The sequence below is a fragment of the Miniopterus schreibersii genome (assembly GCF_964146895.1).
Source record: "Miniopterus schreibersii genome assembly, chromosome: 19".
NCBI lineage: Eukaryota > Metazoa > Chordata > Mammalia > Chiroptera > Miniopteridae > Miniopterus > Miniopterus schreibersii.
This window is the reverse complement of record NC_138119.1, coordinates 30,190,659-30,210,872: the sequence shown is the minus strand read 5'-3', so window position 1 is coordinate 30,210,872 and position 20,214 is coordinate 30,190,659. Positions and strand designations below refer to the sequence as shown.

At 51.9% G+C, this 20,214-nt stretch overlaps 1 protein-coding gene across 2 annotated transcripts in view; it reads left to right on the top strand.

The window, feature by feature from the left end:
- MAPKAPK2 (MAPK activated protein kinase 2) overlaps positions 1–9,380 on the top strand; it is a 44,144-nt gene extending 34,764 nt beyond the window's left edge. Inside the window, exons 2-10 of one of the 2 annotated variants that reach the window (XM_081121579.1) lie at positions 4,048–4,187; positions 4,348–4,412; positions 4,694–4,773; positions 5,235–5,361; positions 5,944–6,019; positions 6,416–6,540; positions 6,834–6,919; positions 7,031–7,111; positions 7,682–9,380. In XM_081121579.1, coding sequence (XP_080977705.1) covers positions 4,048–4,187; positions 4,348–4,412; positions 4,694–4,773; positions 5,235–5,361; positions 5,944–6,019; positions 6,416–6,540; positions 6,834–6,919; positions 7,031–7,111; positions 7,682–7,825 — 924 coding nt within the window. In that variant the 3' untranslated portion in view covers positions 7,826–9,380. The remainder of the gene's footprint in view (positions 1–4,047; positions 4,188–4,347; positions 4,413–4,693; positions 4,774–5,234; positions 5,362–5,943; positions 6,020–6,415; positions 6,541–6,833; positions 6,920–7,030; positions 7,112–7,681) is intronic. The other variant, XM_081121580.1, reaches the window with a different exon arrangement.
- The last annotated feature ends 10,834 nt before the right edge of the window (positions 9,381–20,214 follow it).

Genomic DNA, 20,214 nt, shown 5'->3' with positions numbered 1-20,214 from the left:
TATTTTGGGAGAGCTCCTGTATCTCCATTATTGCCACCTTCACCCTAGAGGTACCCCCAGGCAATGGACGCTGTGGCCTGGCCCCTGGCCCCTGCCACACTGGTAGATGGGCTTGTCTATGGCATTGCAGCCTAGCACTTGCTGCACATGCAGGGATCTTCCTAGGGTGCAAGAGAATTGCAGACGCAAACTTGGAGGGAGGAGGGAAGTCACAGTATCTGATCCAGGCTTAGCATGGGCTTAAAATATTTCACAGGCCCTTCCAGGCATTCCTTGCCTAAGGGCCTGTGTGGCTTTTTAGTGGGGAGACACTTTCTCTTTTCAGATTAAGGCCCTCAGGGCTGTAGTCCTGGGCCTCTTGGCCTCTCTCTTTTTTAAAATTTTAAATATATCTTTATTGATTTCAGAGAGGAAAGGAGAGGGAGAGAGAGGGTTGAAACATCAATGATGAGAGAGTCATTGATCAGCTGCCTCCTGCAGGCCCCCCACTGGGAACCAAGCCCGCAACCCGGGCATGTGCCCTGACCTGGAATCGAATTCCGATCGCCTAGATCCTGGGTTGATGCTAAACCACAGAGCCACGCCCGGCCGGGCTCCCCTTTTTCTTGCCAGAGAGGTAGAGCCTTTTCTAGGTGACTCTCTTGGCTTCTGGTTGAACCTGCCACCCGCATCGCTGCTGGTTGCCCCTGTTAACACCTCGGGAGTCCTGTTTTCTCTCCTTGTTTCTCCTCTCTGGCTTGGGGCTCAGGCACCTCCCCTGCTGTTCTTTACTTAGTCCTGTACTCCAGATTAGCACATTCTTGATTTCCTCTCTCCAGGCTCTCTGCTCACCACAGCTGTCTACAAAGCCTCTTTGGCTCTTCCTGGCTCTGCCCCATGACGTCAGCCAGCCTGCCCTCCAGACTGATTTGAAGGTCTTGCTTTCACTGCTTGCGTTAGTTTTCATATCCATTCAGGGATTTCTGATAAACATGTGCCTGGATGTCAGTTACCGGTCTTCATGGGAAATTTTTTACTATATTTCTCTTAGAATTGAAAAAGACTATTCCTTCCAATTTCCTTATTTTGTTAAATTGAATCTGGTTTTACAGATGAGGACCCCCTTCTCAGAAATGTAGATTGGCTTCCCTGACACAAGTGCAGAACTGGGATGCGAGTTGTGATTCTCAAGGCCAGGCGTGTTGTACTAGGTCCATCCGGCTCCTAGTGAAGAGTTGTGTGCAAGCCTGTAGGTGGAATGTGAACTGGGCTATCTGACTGATTGCAGTTCTCTTTTGCCTTGTGCCATATACTCTAATGTGTCTAAGGCAGAAAGAACAGAACTGTGAGGGTGTTCTCTGATTTCAGGAAGGGCTGAGGGGCCTGCTCTTGGGTTTGGCCTTGGTGTTTCTTAATATAGCACAGCTCTGGCTGGTTAGAGCTTGGAGCTGGTTCTCAGCTGGTGGTCACCAGGCTACAGACAGAAACCCAGCCTACAGTCCTGCTGATGACATGTGCTGGCTATACCATGTGCTCCAGCCTCAGCACAGATGTGATGGAGAGGCCCCTGTGCTGTGGCAGCTATGCTGCTGGTTCAGGGATGAGTGCCTGTCTGATAACAGCGCTCTTAGAGGTTGTATTTCATTAGATGCTTACAATGGCTCTAGAGGGAGAGGGCCAGGTAGGTATTATACCCCTAACTTACAGATACGAAACAGATACAGAAAGGTAAGGACCTTCCAAGGTTCTGATGCAACCAGAAGTTGATCAATGATCTCATACTGCCTCTGAGTAAATTTGACAACTGTTTCTTCTCCAGGCCTCAGTTCCTATGTGCCTGTAGGGGGCGCTAGAGGTCTTTCCTGTTTGGCTGCTCTGAGAACTGTTGCTCCTGAATCCTTTTAACTGTTCAGTCCCAAGCACATTATCTCAGTGGTTGTAAGTGTTCTCTATGTCTGCCTTCCTAGTGTGCCCCTCACCCCCAGCCTGAGTTCTTTCAGATTCGGACTCTTCCATTTGGTTTGACATCCAGCACAATGTGCGGCCCATGGTAGGCGCTCAATGAATGCTTGTGGAATTAAGTTATGTGCCCATAAACTCAATCAGTGCCTCCTCCTACTCCTCATAGAGTGTGGGAAAGGAAAATAAACTTTTGTCCTGGCCTGAATGAAGTTGAGGGGGGCAGAACCCAGGACCTGTGCAGTGTCCTCATATGGCCACTAGGTGACAGTGTGACCCCATGGGGATCTTCCCTCTAGCCTGCTCAAGCCTGAATTAGCTGGGCACCTGTTTGGGGATTGCTTCTGCAAAGTCAGTCTGCAGTTGGCGGTCGGCCCTCCATTTCTTCTCTAAAAGCTGTGTGGTGTGTAGTGGAAAAGGCTTGAGCGTTGCAATCCACCTGTTCTGGATTCCAACCCTGACTCTCTGCCTTTCCCCAAATCTGAGCCTGGGACACGTTGTTTGTCTGAGCCTCAGTTTCCTCATCCTGTAAAATGGCAATTACTGTAAAATTAGACAAGGTTGAGCATATCATGGACCACAGCATAAATGAGAACTAGCTTTATTTTTGGCAATTCCCATGTTTGCCTTTCATTGCCCTTTGTAATCTAACTCCATCTTGGCCATCTGATCTTACAAGCTTCACACGCTTTGCAGCATGTCTTAGCTTACCCACCCCACCCACCCAACTCCTCTCCCTCTTAGTCAGCCCTGATCCCTCTATTTCCCCTGCCTGTCAGCCTTCCCTTCTGCCTGCCCAGTTCCTTCTCAGCCCGACTGCGTCCCTCACACCCCAGCCTTCTAAATTTCCAGAGCTGTGGGGTGTGTACTATAGCGCTAATCTTTACTTCCCATGGAGTTGGTAAGTGTAGGAGGGTCCTTTGTTAATTATTTTGGCATCTGCGCTGTGCACTAAGCAGACATTCTGTAATGAGAATGACAGCTACTGTTGAGCACACGCCAGACACTCTGTTAGGCATTTTGTAGAATTCTTTCATTTAATTCTTAAAACAGATTCATCCCCATTTACAAAGGGATGTATCAGGATGCTTTTCGGCTCTTACCAAAAAGAAGTCATGAGGGATGTGTGGTGATATCAGCAAGGATCCAGGTAGTTGCCACCTCTCCTGGTTGCCTTCCTCAGTGTGTTGGTTCATCCTCTTAGGCTGCTTCCCTTTACAGCACCAAGGTGACTGCCATAGTCCCAGGTGCCATATGTCGGAGAGGTGATGTACAGCCCTTGTGCTCCCTTTAAGAGACCTCTCAGCAGATTTCCTACAAAGTTCTGCTTGGCCAACATTAGGTCTTAGGCTTATTCCCAAGCCAGTCAGTAGTAAAGGGCCTGGACTTAATGAGACTGGCTTAAACTAGTCAAGATTCAGCCCCTGATGCTCATGAGGGATCCAGGCTCCTCGAATGCCCCGGGCCACCTAGTCCATGAAGGAATTAGGGGATGCAAATGAGGTGTGGTGCGTTAAATAACTTGCTTTAGGTTGCAGACCTGGTGAGAACCAGGATTCGAACTACATTAGGCTGACTCCGAGGCCATCTGTTGGTTGAATGAAGTATACCACGGAGGTAAAAAGACTTGCTCAGGATTTGGTGTGCTGAGTTTGAGGGATTGTGGGGCTACCTTGTCTTATAAATTGTTGAGTGTGTCCTCTCCCTAGACCTGTCTCCATTATTGGATTGGTTTTCCTCAGTCTGTCTTTCTCCCCATGCCTGCTTTACCCCTATCTTCCAGTGCCCAGCTGCTGCCTGCCTTCAAGAATAGACTTGATGCCCTTAGTTGGGTAGACTGTCAAGGCCCCAAGGGGTCATATTGAGGTTTTTTTTAGAGCAGATAGGGAAGCTGAAAAGCTCTGAGTCAGGATTTAGAAGGAGCTGCCAGGGAAAATGCCAAGGGGCTGGCTTGCTAGAGGGTCAGCTGTAGTGGGGAGTTTATGGTGCATCATTGGGGTTGTCAGCAGGCACATGGGCCAGGGCTTTGGAATAGGCCCATGCCGGGCAGCAGCCAGCTGTCCTCCTCCAGAGACAGTACAGTTATTCAGGAGGCTGTTTGGCTTGTAGATGCTGCAGGACTGCCCCAAGGCCCGGCGCGAGGTGGAGCTACACTGGCGGGCCTCCCAGTGCCCGCACATCGTGCGGATTGTGGACGTCTATGAGAATCTGTATGCGGGGAGAAAGTGCCTGCTGATCGTCATGGAGTGGTAAGCAGCCTTCCCTCCCTGCCCAGGCCCCCCACTTTCTGAGAACTGCCCAGATGGGCCCTGAAGCTTAAAGTGTGAATACTTGATTTTTCGGGTGGGAATGATGGAGAGTGGTAGTGAGGTGTTGTGTTCCCCAGATCTAACCATGGCTTTGTTTCAGTTTGGATGGTGGAGAACTCTTTAGCCGAATCCAGGACAGAGGAGACCAAGCATTCACAGAAAGAGGTATAAAGGGTCTGTTGTGGGACAGGCTGTGGGCAGGCAGGGCAGGGGTTTCTGAGGGGGCCCACGGCAGCGCCTGCCCTCTGTGATCACGCTGAGGCCTGCTTCCTCTCCAGCTTGGCCCCAGGGCTGTCATCCTCAGCTGAGCTAGGTGGCTTCTTGTGTCTTGGTTTCTGGGGTGGGCGGTGGATGTAGGCTGCATTGGGGTGCGGGGGGTAGAGGAACTGGTGTATTGAATTTTCAAACCTAATGACACACTTGTGACTTTCTTTCCTTCTCTGCAGAAGCTTCAGAGATCATGAAGAGCATTGGCGAGGCCATTCAGTATTTGCACTCGATCAACATTGCTCATCGGGATGTCAAGGTACCAGCTGTTCATCATGCCTAACCACCCTCCCCTCCGGTGCTGCAGAGGTCCCTGGGATCATAGTGACCCTAGGAAGGGTTGTCGGAGTTGTCCTGCTGCCTTGCTGCCTGGTTCCTGATGGCATTGTGGGGCAGGGAGCCATTCTCTGCTCCACAGGGCCTGCCCTCCCTGGGAAACCCCCAGACTCAGTTGGGAACCTGTGGCCTTGCTCGGCCTGTGGTCCTCAGTCGGTGTTGCACAGCAACACCTGTGGTTTCTCTGCCCTGTAGTATTTAAATCTCTTATCTCCAAGCTCTGGGAAGGCAGGGAGCTGGTCATGGATAGCTGATGGTGTGCAGATCATAGGGGCTAGACGAATGGCTATTTACAGAGGAAGGAAGGAAAGAAGTCACCTTTACCCTTTTGATCACCGATAGCCCCTCACAGCAGGGTTGTGATTTCTCTCTCCCTCTCTGTAGCCCGAGAATCTCTTATACACTTCCAAAAGGCCCAACGCCATCCTGAAACTCACAGATTTTGGCTTTGCCAAGGAAACCACCAGCCACAACTCTCTGACCACTCCTTGTTATACGCCTTACTATGTGGGTAAGTTAGAGGAGGCCGGGACTCACCCTTCCCGGGAGCTTCTCTCAGACCCTCCTCTTCCCGTCTAGAAGCCACAGGTTCTGGGAGAGGCATGTCCTCTGGCCTGTTTGGCGCTGGTTCTGGGGTGACCTGAACTGAAGTAGGGCTCGTCAGCGCTGGGCTGGGATTGAGGAGTCATGGGGCACTATCTGCCTGAGCTCGCAGGCAGGGTTTTGCACGCGTGTGCATTTTCCCCAAGAGGAGCTGTCGTCTCCTTCAGATGCCCAGTGGGGTCTGGCAGCCCTGCTGACTGGCAGGGGATGAACAAATGTGTCTGTCAGATTAAATGGGCATCGTGGGTCTGAAAGGCTCTTGCCAAGAATTGTATTATCTTAAGATTCTAGCCCTAGGTTCCACTTGGAGGAGGGTCTTTGCTCTCTTCCATCTCACCCCGGGGCTGGCTTGTGGCTGTTCCCCTCCCACCCCCAGCTGTGGTCCCATCATGGTGGCTGAAGGGCTGGGACGGGAGCACCATCCACAGAGAAACTGGGTAGGTCCCCGTGTCCGAGGCCAGGCTCACCCACACTGGCCTTTGGTTTGCAGCTCCGGAAGTGCTGGGCCCAGAGAAGTACGACAAGTCCTGTGATATGTGGTCCTTGGGCGTCATCATGTATATCCTGTAAGTGTGCCGGGAGTGATGGGGGGAAGGGGCCGGGCCCGGCCGGCTGGGGACGCGGTGGGGGGAGGCCTGCACCTCTGGGGGCTGAGCGAAAGAGGCAGAGGTTAGCATTCCCTTCTGGGGAATCTCCTGCCCACGCCCTTCTCTCAGTGCTTAGTGGATTCTGCTGGCTAAGTGATAGAGGTAAACAAGGCGGTGGGCAGGGACATGTGTGGTTTAGGTGCCTGGTATGTGGAATCCTGGGCCCTGTGCTTGACTTTCTGTATTATGCCTGAATCAGCGAGCCCTAGTTTCTCTGTGACCTTTACGAGAAGTCTGCTCATTACCTTATTCCTGGTGCAGGGCCCCTAAATAATACCTGCTCTGTCCCTCTCTCCCTGCTTCCGCTTGGCTCAGGCTGTGTGGTTATCCGCCCTTCTATTCCAACCATGGCCTTGCCATCTCTCCGGGCATGAAGACTCGCATCCGAATGGGCCAGTATGAATTTCCCAACCCAGAGTGGTCAGAAGTATCGGAGGAAGGTAAAGGGCCCACGTGTGCACGTGTGTGTGTGTGTGTGCGTGTGTATACACATGTATGGGTGGGCGTCTGTCTCACGTGGGTGGTGTAGCTGTGGGTCTGCCCACGCTGCCTGGGTGAAGGGCCTGGCACAGGGCCGTGTAGGGCCTGTTAGTGGGGACAGCGAGATCGTCCTCAGGGCAGGTCCTTGGGCAGTCTGCCCCCATTCGATGCCCCCCGTTTCCTCCTGAAAACTGTGGGAGGAACAGGAGAGGGAAAGTGGCCCCTGAGTGATCTGTTCCTTTGTCACCCACAGTGAAGATGCTCATCCGGAACCTGCTGAAAACAGAGCCCACTCAGAGAATGACCATCACAGAGTTTATGAACCACCCCTGGATCATGGTAAGCCCAGCAGGCAGAGACCTGGGTCCTGGGGACTGTCCCTGGGGGCGGGGGCTTAGCCGGGACTCTGCCCTGCCCAGGCTTTCACTTGGACCCTTTTCTCTCCCCTAGCAATCAACAAAGGTCCCTCAGACCCCACTGCACACCAGTCGCGTCCTGAAGGAGGACAAGGAGCGGTGGGAGGATGTCAAGGTGAGGGAACCACAGGCCAGGAGGGGTTTGGGGGGCAGCTCAGGGGTGCCTGGCGGTGCTGCCTGGGAGGGGCATTCTCTCGCCACAGGGTGTTTCTGTCACCACAAGGATGCGACTCTGAGCCGCTTCCCCGACCAGGTTGGGGCAGAGGAGTCTGTGTTCGGTCTAAACTCGGCCTGGCCATTTCCTACAAGCTCTGTACTCACTGGGTCTCTCAAAGGATCTGAGAGGTCATCTGGTACTATGTCCTCATTTTGCAGTTGAGAAAACAGGCCCAGAGAGGGCAATGACTTGTTCAAGGTCACACAGCTAATGACTGGCTGTGGCAGACCAGAACCCAGGTCTCCTGACTCCTCGGCCGGTTGCTCTTCCTGCTTCCTGCGGGGTCACTGGAGGGCTCTTGGAGAGTGGCAGCAGCGGTGGCCGTCAGGCGACCCAGGCCAGGGCTGAGGCTGCCGTTGGTCCTGGACCCGCTCGCCAGCCTGCCCCTTCTCTCCCTGCTTTGCTCGCCCCCGTGCTGCCTTTGCTTCCCCCTCTCACACCTCTGTTGGTGTTGCCCTTTCTCCCCAGGAGGAGATGACCAGTGCCTTGGCCACAATGCGCGTCGACTACGAGCAGATCAAGATAAAAAAGATCGAAGATGCCTCCAACCCTCTGCTTCTGAAGAGGCGGAAGAAAGCTCGGGCCCTGGAAGCTGCGGCCCTCGCCCACTGACCCGCTCAGCAGGTCCTTCTCCGCTGGAGGACAAGCAATAACTCTCGACCTGAATATATTTTTTAAATGAAGAGACAGAACTGTCCACTGCTGCCTCCCTCCTCCTCGGCTGCTCGGAGCCTGGAGCCTCGTGAGAGGCTGACTCTGCCTTTGGTTCTGGCCACCCCAGAGAGGGTGAGGCTGGGGGTCTGGAGGGCATGGAGAGAGGGAGCAAGATGCTCTTGAACCTGTGCTCCTTTTGCAGTTTTATCAGTAATTTGAATTAGGATTTTTATGAAACTTCTTTTATTGTTCTTTTCCCCACTCCTTTTTTCCCCCAAACCCCTTCCTCTTGTTAAAGGGTATTTGTGGAAACTGTTGAAGGGAATCTCCCTGTGTTGTCCCACTGCCCCATTTCCCCACTACAGCCTGAGCTCCTTGCTGGCTGAGGCAACCTGGAGCTCAAGGCCATGAGGGCCGGGGCCAGGATGCCACCCACCTCCTACTGGATCCCTCAGACATCACCAGTGTGCCAGACGGATAGGAGTGAGTGTGATTGTGCGTGTGTGTGTGTGCGCGCGCGCTCCCACGTGTACCTGTGCCCATGCGTATGTGCCTGGGACTGCACATTTGTAGGGCCAGGGGCAGGCGGGGCTGCATCGGGAGGGGCCCTGTGTGGCTCAGGAACCTCCTCCCTCCTTGGGCCTGCTCTGCCCTGCCCGCGCTGGGCCTGCCACCGTGCCTGGGAGCCTGTCTAGACCCTGAGCCAGGCCCTGCATGGCCAGTCTCTGTAGGCTGGTCCCGGGAGGTGGAGAGGAGTGACTTAAGCACTGGCAGGAAATCAGGAAGACTGGACTGCCCACCACTAGGACCCTTACTCTCCATTTAGTGCTGGTCCTAGTCCTCTGAGGCGCTGAACTACCGAGTCACCTCTGCTTCCCTTCTGCCATTGTTAAACCATTCTTGTCTCTTTTTCTTACATTTTTAGCCATTTCTCAACAGGCCTCTCGGCTCATGTGGGTGAACCTGGGCACTTTATAAGTGGCACAAAGCTTCTGCATTTTGCCTTGGGCTCTGGGGGCGCTGGCAAGCCACCCCTTTATGGGCCAAGGCAATACCACCCTATGGCCCTCCCACACATTTCCAGTGTGTGGCCTAATGGGTGGGGGGGGTCCTCACACCAAAGATGTCCCCACTCTGTCCCTTCCCCATTAGCAGCTTCAATCCCACCCCAAACAACTTGGCTTCATGTGGCCAGGCCAGTGAGGGGAGGGTGGGGAGGGTGGGGAGGGTGGGGAGGGCCCTCCCCCAGTATTACTGAGGGGCATTGTGAAGAGAGGTCCTCAGTGCCATGGTCCCTTTGGGGCAGGGCAGGGGTGGGGTGACAGTAGTACTCCAGCTTTCATCTCCCTCAGGGCAGGGTGGTGGAGGGGCACTCAGGTCTTCTCTGTCCTGGGGAAGGGCTCCGAGTGCCTGCAGTGCCTCCCATGTCTGATGGTGTGTCCGGCACTTAGATTGTTGTAAACTGTTGTTTTGTATGAGTGAAACTGTCTTTACTAAACAGATTTAATAGTTGAAATGTTTTCTTTCTCTTCTTTCATGCGGCTCAGCCCCTTGACCCCCCACCTCTCCCCTTCTCACATGTGGAGAGTGGTTCTGTGGGTGGGGAGGGCAGAGGTTGGGTGTCCTGGGAGAGGAGAGGCGAGGCGAGGCGGGGAGGGGAGGGGAGGGGAGGGGAGGGGAGGGGAGGGGAGGGGAGGGGAGGGGAGGGGAGGGGAGGGGAGAAGACTGGTCTAGAGGGGACAGGAGGGGAGGAGGGAATGAGAGGGGACAAAGGGAAGGAGAGGGGACAGGAGGGGACAAGAGGAGAGGAGGGCCTCCTGGGCAAGCAGCAGCCAGTGCCTGCCCTGTCGAGGGCCTGGCCAGGCGGGTCTGGTACAGGGACATTAATGCTTCTCTCCTTTGGGACAGGGTGGGAGCTCTAATAAGGGCTGGGGAGCCCGTGCCCTTTTGCCAAATACTGAATCAGGAGCCAAGTTGCTTTCTGGCACATGAGTCTTGCACCTGTTTAGCCACAGCTGGACATTGGCACCCTCAGCCTAGCCAGGCTGACTAGGGTGAGTGGTAATTTGGTTCAGATCCTTCGAAAGAGACCAGGGGAGCAGGTTGGTGTAGTTTCTGAAAGTTCCAGCAGGGGGCGATAGGTGCCAGGCAGAAACCAAGACTATACATCGGAGCTGGAAGAGGCCTTGGTTCATATGGCCCGTTCCCCTCAATTAACAGATAAGAAGACTGAGGCCCCGAGTGGGATGTTTGAGATCACACGATGACTTGGCTTGTGGCAGAGCCAAAGGGAGAAATTGGTGTACTGACCCACTGCTCTCCTTCCCACGCAGACGGTAAAATAGTGCATCCTAAATAACTTCACGTTTTCTCACGTGATCCTCAGCGCTGTCGGGGAGAAGGGTGAGGCAGGGTGGTTAACCCTGTTTCATGAGTGAGGAAGCCGATGGAGAGGGTGACGGAACGCGCTGGAGGTCACACAGCTCACTGGTTCCGACCACAACTCAGGATCCCAAGGCCTGGGGAATCTCTGTCCTCAGACCATGCCTCCTGCCTGGGGCGAGGCCTCCTTATCTCAGCCGTTGGCCAGATCGCATCTCTTCATTCAGGCTCGTGGGCACAGGCGGGGTGGTCCCTGCAGAGCTCCTGAAAGGGCCGCTGTGGTTGGGTTCTATCTTGAAACTCTACTCATCACTCTAGAAACCCTTGCTCACATGAACCAGCATAAGGTTTTGCTTTCAGAGGTTGTCTGGGCTTATGAAGGTGTCAGCAGTGACAGGAACCTGGGAAGGGGGAACAGAGTGGTAGAAGGGACTTGAGGGGAGAAGGGTGGGGATGCATTAGTTTTTGTTGTCATAGTACATTTTGTGACTTAAAACAGCACAAATTTAATATCTTACAGTTTTGTAGGCCACAGATCTGATAGGGTCTAACTGGCTAAACTCCAGTCTTAGCAGAGCTGCATTTCTTTCGGGGGCTCTAGGGGCTTCTGTGTTCTTGCCTTTTCCAGCTTTTAGAGGGTTCCTCATTCCTTGGCTGATGGCCCTCTTCCTCCATCCTATTGTCACATCTCTCCAACCTAACCAGGAAGGGGTCTCCACTCCTAAGGACCCATGTGGTTAGATTGGGCCTACCCAGATAATCCAGGAGGTCCTTACCCTGAATCTCACCTGCAGAGTCCCTGTCGCCATGCAAGTCCAGGGATTAGGATGTGGGCATCCGAGGACCGGCGCCCTGCCACAGAGGCCTGTCTCCGCCTTCTCACCCTCTTGACCACACACAGATGCCGAGTTTTGCTTCCTCTGGGTGAGCTCAGCTCAGGACACTTTTGTGGCCAGTGAGGATGGGCCTGGAGTTGGCATTCAGGGCAGATGGCTGAGGTGAAGGGCGAGGAGGGGCCCGGCTGGATGAATGCGGTCTTGCCTTGCCTTTCCACTCTGCCCCATGCCCTGACCCTGCACATTGGCCTGGCCCCCTGGTGTCCTCCCTGTCTCCTAATCTCTTTGCTGAACTCCCAGGTGGGACGACCATGGAACGTTTGTACCTAAAATCTGACGCTGGCCTAATGGGTGCAGGGGTTACAGGACATGATTCTTGAGCACCCTTAAGTGGTGTGAGATGTAAGGGCTTCTGAGCCCCAATTCTGTGCTGGGTTTTCAGTGCCCTGATCTCTTCAGTCATGAGAGTCCTCCAAGGTAGTCAGTCTAGCCTCCAATTGACAGGTGAGGAAACAGCCTCAGAGAAGAAAATGATTCGCCCAAGGCCTCACAGCTAAGCAGAGGTGAGACTGATTCAGATCTGCTTCCAAGGTTAGGGCTCCTTAAAAAACACTCCAAAGTCCTCTTGCTAAGGATGGGGGTGGGGGAAGGGCAGGATCAGATTGGATTCCCTCCACTGAGTAGACTTGAGTTTCCTTTTCCACAAAATGGGGCTGATATTGCTATGCCCTATGACCACTGTGAGGAATTCAAGGAGATGATTTAAATGCTTTGTAAGGTGCTGGGTGTCAGGTGGCGTCTCTCACTATAGAGTTCCACCCTCAGGTGGGCTGCCATGCCCAGAGGACACCGGGAACACCAGGTTTGGAGTGGGGCCAGTGGTCTAGGCTGGCTCTGCTCCCGCCCTTACATTTAGGACCTGCCTCTGAGTCTTGCCGCGAGGAGACAGTTGGGTTGGTAAACAATAACAGTAAATTTGGGGGTTTCCTTTGACTGGGTTATTGGCAGGAAATGCGAAGGGCTGTGGATGATGCGTGGGTAGAGCGGGTAGGTCTGCTGCTCAGGGTGTGAAGGAAATTCAGTTATTCAAGGGAGGCAGGCGGGGTTGGCAAGGCTGGGGAAAGTGGCTGTCCCATCTGCTGGCGGATGTAAACAAATCTGCTGGGCACTCCCCCGTTGGCAGGAGTGGGCATGCATGAGGCTTGGGGGGCAGGCTCTGTCCTCAGCCCAGGAAATCCAGCCCCTCCCTGGCTTTTTCTCTTCAGCCACCCCAGGGGAGCCTGGCTGAGTGTGGGGGTAGCCACTCATTTGGAAGGGATACCAAGCTCCAGCTCGGGGGAGGGGGTTCTTCTGGTGAATATCTCTCTCTCTCCTCCCTACATTCAATCAATCAGGCCAGTGTGAAGAGACCACTTAGCAAACGAAATCGCTAAACACCCAGGCACCTACTCTACGTGCTATGCTTTGGAGAAAACAAACACGTGTGAGACCCGGTTCCTGCTCGGTTCCTAGTCTGCGAGACACGAAACCCGTGAGCAGCCGGGAGAGGCCTTGTCTGTCTGCCTCTGCGTCCACAGGCTGGACGCACTTTGTGGTCTGAATCGAAACTGCTCCAGACAGGGAGGGGTGTGCCATCCAAGCCCAGGTGGCCCAGGGCAGCCTCCTAGGCCCCTAGAGGTTTTGAGGTGGGAGAGATGAGTGAGGTCAAAAGAAGTGTGGCCCAGCCGGGTGTGGCTCAGCGGTTGAGCATCGACCTAGGATCCAAGAGATCGCGGTTCGATTCCCGGTCAGGGCACGTGCCTGGGTTGCGGGCTTGATCCCCAGTCGGGGGCGTACAGGAGGCAGCCGATCAATGACAGCTCTCATCATTGATGTTTTTACCTCTCTCTCTTCCTTTCTCTAAAATCAATAAAGATGTATTAAAAAAAAAAAAGTGTGCCCTGGGTCCTTGTTTTATGGATGAAGCCCTCATGTCCATACCTTTTTAGGGGTAATAACGGTCCTTCCCCCACCCTGGCATGTGAGGATTAAACTCGGCCACCCTGGGACTTTGAGACCCAGGAAGCACTACTGGCATGGGTGCAAGGATAGGGGATAGGGCCAATAGGGCTGCTGTCCGGGGCCCTTCCAGCAGGGACAGCGCTTTGGCCTTGGCCCCAGCTACTCTTTGAGAAGACTCCCCACTCTCCAGGAGTAAAGATGTCAGGGTCTCATTCAGCTTAACTTGAGGACATACTGTGTGCAACGCCCAGAGCCCCGGACATTGGGGTGACATGGATGAGTAGGAAGTGGGTCTAGCCCTCAGGTGGCTCCGTGTAGAGGAGCAGGTGGGCATGAACACGACAGAAGGCAGGGAGAACCAATGTCTCATAGAACAGCAGGTGTTTGTGGTGCGGAAGGAGGAGCTATCCTGGCAGAGATCAGGAGCACTGTCTGAGGAGCCCTTGTGTTGGTGCTCAGGACAGTTCCAATGGTAGGAAATGAGGGGACTAGGCCCAGTGTCTTCCTTCTCTGAGTCTCGGTTCACCCCATCCATCTTCCGCTCTGAACTGCTGTCTGCTCGGCTCTTCAGCTTGACCTTTGACCATCAGTTAACATCTGTGGGAAACCTGATGTAGCCCCTGAGGGTGTCCTCTGTGTTTTCTGCCCATTTTCTTTTCAGCCTCTCCAGCCTGGATTCCCCTTGTTCACCATGTTTGCTTCCCCAAAACCAAACTTTGGGAACAAGGATTTCCCCACCTACTCTTCATTCATTTTTCAAGAAGCCTTACAAAGTCACCCCTTAAACTCAGATTACGTTTGGTTATACATTTTACAAATCATTGTAGACAAGGACATTACATAAAAATGGAGGGGGGGTCCTTCAGAAAAATCAGGGTGAATGGTTGTCAGGGGCTTCTTTGCTTCTGTCCCTGAGTGTCACTAAAAAGCCAGAGCTCTCTCCCCTGTTCACGGTCCTGACACCACTCAGCATCTTACACACAAAGCCTGTGGGAGCTTCCCTGTTACAAATACATATTTTAATGTACCCAAGTTTCCACACTTTTTATCTTTTGCACACCACCATCTCAAACCTGGGGTTACCTTGGAATGTACATCCATCCACTGGAGAGAATAGTTATTAACCCAAAAGGAAGTTCTTGCCCAAAGCCTCTGGCCCAGGAAGCCTTGGCTATCAGGCCTGCATGACTCCAGGTGGGGCTGCAGGGGGCATGGTGCTGCTGAGGCCCTGGAACCTGAGAGGCACAGAACTGCCATGCAAATGTACTTATTTGCATAATTTTCTTGCTCTAAGGGACAGTGAAGTTTCCTACCCCATCCAATACCCCTGCCAGGATTTGCAAGTGAAATACTGGGACTGGCTTTCCCCCTTTGCCATCCTCCCTCCTTTCCCAGGTCCTCTTCTCCCTCTGGGTTTGTTTCTGTCCTTCAGGCTCTGTGTCACCAAATTCTGGTCTTAACCTCTCTGATCCCAGTGAGCAGTGCTCCTGGGACCCTGCAGATGCAAAGTATCTGCAAAGATTATGCAAATGAGCCCCTAGTCTGGGTGGCTCTGGCCTGACTGAGCCCAGGCCATGCTGTCTGAGGCCATGTGAAACGTGACCTTGGTCGTTCCTCAATCCTGGCAGCTGGGGGCCTCTTGTTTATCAAATAGCTAGAGCTTCCTTCCTCAGGCGAGGAGGCCTCAAGTTTCAGAATGAGATGAGTTCTCCCAGCCCTTTTTCTCTGGTTTGGAGACCTGTGGTTCTGAACTCACCAGCTGGAGGTTTGCTTTTCAAAGAAACCAGAATCTCATCTGAGTCTGACCTAGACCTTGGTTAGCTGACTGGAGCTGCTGTCTGACCCAGACCTCGGTTAGCTGTGACCAGAGCCTGCGGTGCATGAAGAGGTGGTGTTTATAGTAAGACCTGGAGAGGGCATGGGTTTCTTGGCACTCGGCTGTCTCCTTTTCTGGTCAGAAACCTGTTCTGAGGAAAAGGCCCTCAGAGTGAGACTCTAGCCTTACCTCTCACCCCACTCACCCACTCACAGGGACCAGAGCAGGCCATTCTAAGAGCTGGTCTGCAAGAAAGAGAACAGAGAGAGATCCAGTCTGGTTGGATCTGATTGCGGGTTCTAAAAAAACGACGGCTGATTGCAGGTGCTCAGTGTCTGCTGGATGGTGAAAGTATCTGAAGAACAATTAATATAGTCTGATTCACTCAAACATCGAAGCAATTATATACACACAATTACCTATGCACACAGTGTGAAGCGTGGAAGTTCTTCATAACCTCACCCAACTGTGCCAGCTCCCAAAATAACTTAACAGCTTGACTTGATCCAGCTTTACAAACATTTTCTATTAGTTTATCTACATACATGTATGCTTGTAAACACAGGTGAGAAATTTAGTTGAAGGTTATAACAAGTATACATGGAATCATTAGGCCTGTTGTTCTGCAACTTGCTTTTTAAAAAAGTTGTAGTGAAATACACATAAAATTTACCATCTTGGTTATTTTTAAGCGTAGGGTTCAGCAATGTTAAGTATATTCACATTGCTGTGCAATCAGTCTCCTGAATTTTTTCATACCTGTTAATCAACAAGCAACTTGCTTTTTAAACTTATCTTAATGAGTGTTCACGACAGGACTCACACCCATCCTGTCTTTTTTAAAAAATCAGCTGCAGAGTATTCTACAATATGGATGCATCACAATTTATTTCCTATCTGCTATGGGTAGAGTTTCATTTATTTCCACTTGTTTTTACTATTAGAATTAATGTTGTAAACATCTTGTGCAATACCTTCATGCACATGTGTAAGAATTTCTGCAGGACAGATTCCTAGAAGTGGAGTAGTTAAGTCAGAGGGGATATGCAGTTTAGGTTTTGGTAGGTACTGCCAAAAAGACAGTATCAGCTTATGAATGAGTGCATTTTGCATATTGCTTTCTGAAAGAAAGTCCATGAGAGAATTTGCTGCAGAGTATTCTACAATATGGATGCATCACAATTTATTTATCAACTTATGAATGAGTGCATTTTGCATATTGCTTTCTGAAAGAAAATCCATGAGAGAATTTGCAGTATCAATTTATGAATGAGTGCATTTTGCATATTGCTTTCTGAAAGAGAGCCCATGAGAGAATTTGCTGTAAGCAGTGGGGCAATCTGGGGATAGGGTAAGAGGGTATTTGAAGCACTTCCTGAAACTGACGAGTGCATACCCTTGGTAGCATTGTGGGCGACTGGAAAAATCTGCTCTAAGGGGGCAAGGGGATTCCTTCAACCTCTCCCCGTGTCAGCTGCTCTGCTCACCAAATTATGGTTGTTTGCATATAGTTTGGGTGTGTCGGCAGAATGGAGGGGAGACAAATCAGATTCAGCCTTGTTCAGCCCCTTCTGGTTTCTGATCTTAAGCAGGTTGTCTCACCCACTTCTCAGACTGGGAAGTCAGTGCCCCAGGTAGGAACATCAAGGAGATGACCGTGTGCAAATGACTTGGACATAAAACAGACTGGCAGGTGCTGTAAGAGAGGCCCAGAGTGAGTGGGAGGTTCCGGGAACGGATCCCCTCTGATTAGGGAGATGGGGGAAAGAAAGGCACATGGCAGAGCAGGTGGCTCTGACTCAGGGACCTAGGTGTTGTGAGGGACACAGGAGAATACAAGGACTTGTTCTTACTAGACAGGAGCTCAGCCGTATTCTCCTCCATGACCCTTTATGGGATGCTGATGGTGGGCCAACCCTCTGCTGACTACTGCATCTGAGCTATGCGATGCGTGGTCCGTAGCTCAGGTGTACTCTGCACGGGAAAAAGTTTTGGAGCCGCACTGAACTTGACTTCAAACTATGGGCAGCGACTTGACCTCTCAGAGCCTGAGCTTATCAACCAGTATAACAGGAATAATAATCGTGGAACCCCACAATAATTAATTAGAATTCAATTATAATTGTACTTATAATGAATATATAACTATATTATAATTTTTATTATATGTTTTGTTATGTCAATTACTAATAATATTTATGATGTTAGTTAATTATTAATTATGAAGAGGTGCCTTGCAGACCTCCAGTTCCAGCAGAACCGTCCCAGGGCCCCAGCTGCTGTGCTCTGAAGTCCGTCGCTGCATCCGCACCCAGGCCATGCTTCTCTCACCTGCTCTCTACCAGCGATGGCACAGCAGGGACGCCAAGGCACATGGATTGGTTCCCGGGGAAACCAGGACTCTAGTGATGGCCCGCTTTGGCTGGAGGGTTCCCTGGCAATTCTGCAAACCTTCCACAGACTGCACAGAAGTCTAGCACACTTGCACTCCAGGCCTGTTCCTCTCAGCAGGGGTGGGGCATGGCCTGGTGACCATCCGCCCCTCCCCGCCCGCCTGGCTCCCTTCCTATTTTCTCTCATAAAGACATTTCTCCTAATAAGACCCTTGCGTGCCATTTTGGCAGCTGCTTCTCAGAGGACTGAGACTAACATAACATCGCCGACCTCTTAGGGTCGTTGTGAAGATCAAATGAAAAATAGAAAAGCTTGAGCATAATGCCTGTCACGTAGCCTTCACGATCATAGATCAGAGTCAGTAGTTGGATCACTGCAGCAGTGTGCACGGGATGACTTAACTAAAAAGGAGAGTTTGGGTTTGTAAATTAAGAAATGTGTCTTCCTGCCCCTTCCTGCTCCACTTTCTCCTGAGTTCTCTATTTTCCTCACCTCCCACTTCCCCACACGTGTCCTTTCGTAATAGTGGCCGCTGTCCCACTGGCAGCCTGGGTGGGCCCCTGGTTGCTTTCTGCCTGGGTAAAGGTGATTAACGCTGTGTGGTTTTGGACGAGAAAGGGGGCCACTGCAGGAACATTCAGGCCCACTTTGGTGGCTCTTTAGCCCAGCAGAGAGGACCCCACTCATGCTGGGACATGGACTTTCTGGGAGGTGGTGTGAATAGCTGGGTGGGTCACTGGGTGGATGCTAGCAGCCAGGCAGAGTTGGGGGCCAAGGGAGGATGGTGGGAAGACAGTGTGCCTTCGAGTAAAACAGGGGTCACGAGAAGTGAGGGTGAGTCACAGGGTTTCTCTCAAAACCCTCATACCCCTGGTATCTAGAATGAGCTGAGAGAGGAGCCGGCCAGCCCCAGCCTCGGCCCCAGTTCCAAGAATGCGTCCCCTTTCCTCCCCTCCCACAGCTCCACAGCTGCCAAAATTAATCAGGCCCCTGACTTCGAGGGTACTGTTCTCTTCTCTTAGAAGAATTTGGCAAAGAAAACCACTGGGTTATATCCCAGCAAAGGAGGCCGCAGAGATGAGGGCTGATTGGGAGGAAATGTGAAAGTAGCTATGTCTAGTTTAGGTTTTAGCTAATCAGTGTCACTCTCAGCCCAGTTCCAGGACATGTGAATGAAAGCCCAGTGAAGGAACCTCCCAGCCCAGCTCAGAGACCTCTGGTCCCCTTCGTGACCATCTCTTCTATTTTGGATTTTGGCCTCTAACAGCCCTATGAGGTAGTGGTGTTACTATCCCCATTTTACAGATTTGTACACCAAGGCTCAGCTTGATTAAGTACCTATTAAACAAGCCTTTGCAGGACCCTGATGTTCAACAGAAGTGTACAGTCTATTGGAACACCTCCCAAAGGCACAGAGGAGGCAGCCAAAGCCTCTGAGGCTCAGAGAGGTTCAAGGCTCCTTGTCGGTGGCCGAGCCACAGTTTAGGGACCTATAGCATTCATGGACCTGCAGGGTCGGAAGGGCACAGCGTTGGCCACTTGTGCCCACCTCTGTCCCCAAAGATGGAACGTTCCTTCTTGAGGTATCTGCACAGCTCACTTCCTTTAGGTTTTGTTCACGGGCCACTTTTTCAGTGATGCTCCCCTATTGCTCTATTTAGAACAGCAACCTTCTCTCCCACCCCTGACTCCCCACTCCGGTACTCTGTTCTCCTCCATGGCTTTATTATTATTATTATTATTATTATTATTATTATTATATCCTCATTTGAGGATATTTTTTCCATTGCTTTTCAGAAAGAGTGGAAGGGAGAGAGAGAGAAATATCGGTGTGAGAGAGACACATGGATTGGTTGCCCTCGACTGGCACCAGTGATTGAGCCAGAATTGAACCCAGGACCCTTCAGCCCGCAGGCCAATGGCTCTAACCACTGAGCCAAATTGGCCAGGGTTCCATGACTATATTTTTAAAAATTGTTTTATTGAAATATAATGTGCATACAAGTTACCCTACTTAATTTCCCCCCCTAGATTTGACCACCTTCTAAGAATCCATATAATTTATCTAGTTGTAATGACTGGAACAGATGGTCCACAGGGCAGGAATTTGTGTATGCTTTATTTACCGGTGTATCTCCAGTGTCTGGCACATTGTAAGCCCTCAAATATTTGCTGAATGTTGGAAACTTAGAAGCATTGGGAACTCTTTGTAGAGACTACAGATGCACTTGCGAGTTTCATTGAGAGCAACTGGGTGCAGTCTGCGAAAGTGTCAAAGGGCGTGGCAGAGACAGCCACAGGCCCAGGTGGCCGGAGGAGTCCCCACAGCTCTGTGACACGCCCCGGAGGCCCCCCTGGAGGAGGTTAGCTGGCACCCTGGTACTCTGAGCTCTCCTCTCACCTGACATAGCACCTCCTTCCCTCTGTCAGCCCCAATACCCCCGCTGCTCTTTCAACCCATTTCCTCTCCTTCTGCCCTCAGTGGAAGCCCTCAGTGGGTCCTGCGGCAGTGACCGCACAAACCATGCCCACCTGTCTCATTCCTCAGCCCCAGGCGGAGCTGAGGCTGCCAAAGACAAAGTGCCCACAGACTCATGCAGTGAGGGAGGGGCAAGCTGAACACTGCCCTGGGAGTGGGTGGACTCATGGAGGCACTTTCCTGGCACCTATGGGGAGCTGGCACGCAGAGCACGCCCCGTGGTATTGAACGAGTGGATGGGTGAACATGAGGAGTCCTAATTACCTGGCTTTTGTCCAGATGTGGTGGTGACATCATTCCAACTAAATTTTGGCTGTTATTTCACTTTCTTATTTATTTGTGCTTTAGTATTTTATTTTTATGCCACTTTTTCCCAAATAGAAGTTTCCAAAATTGAATTCAGTGTGGCACAATATAGCTGGATATAAAAAATAAGAAA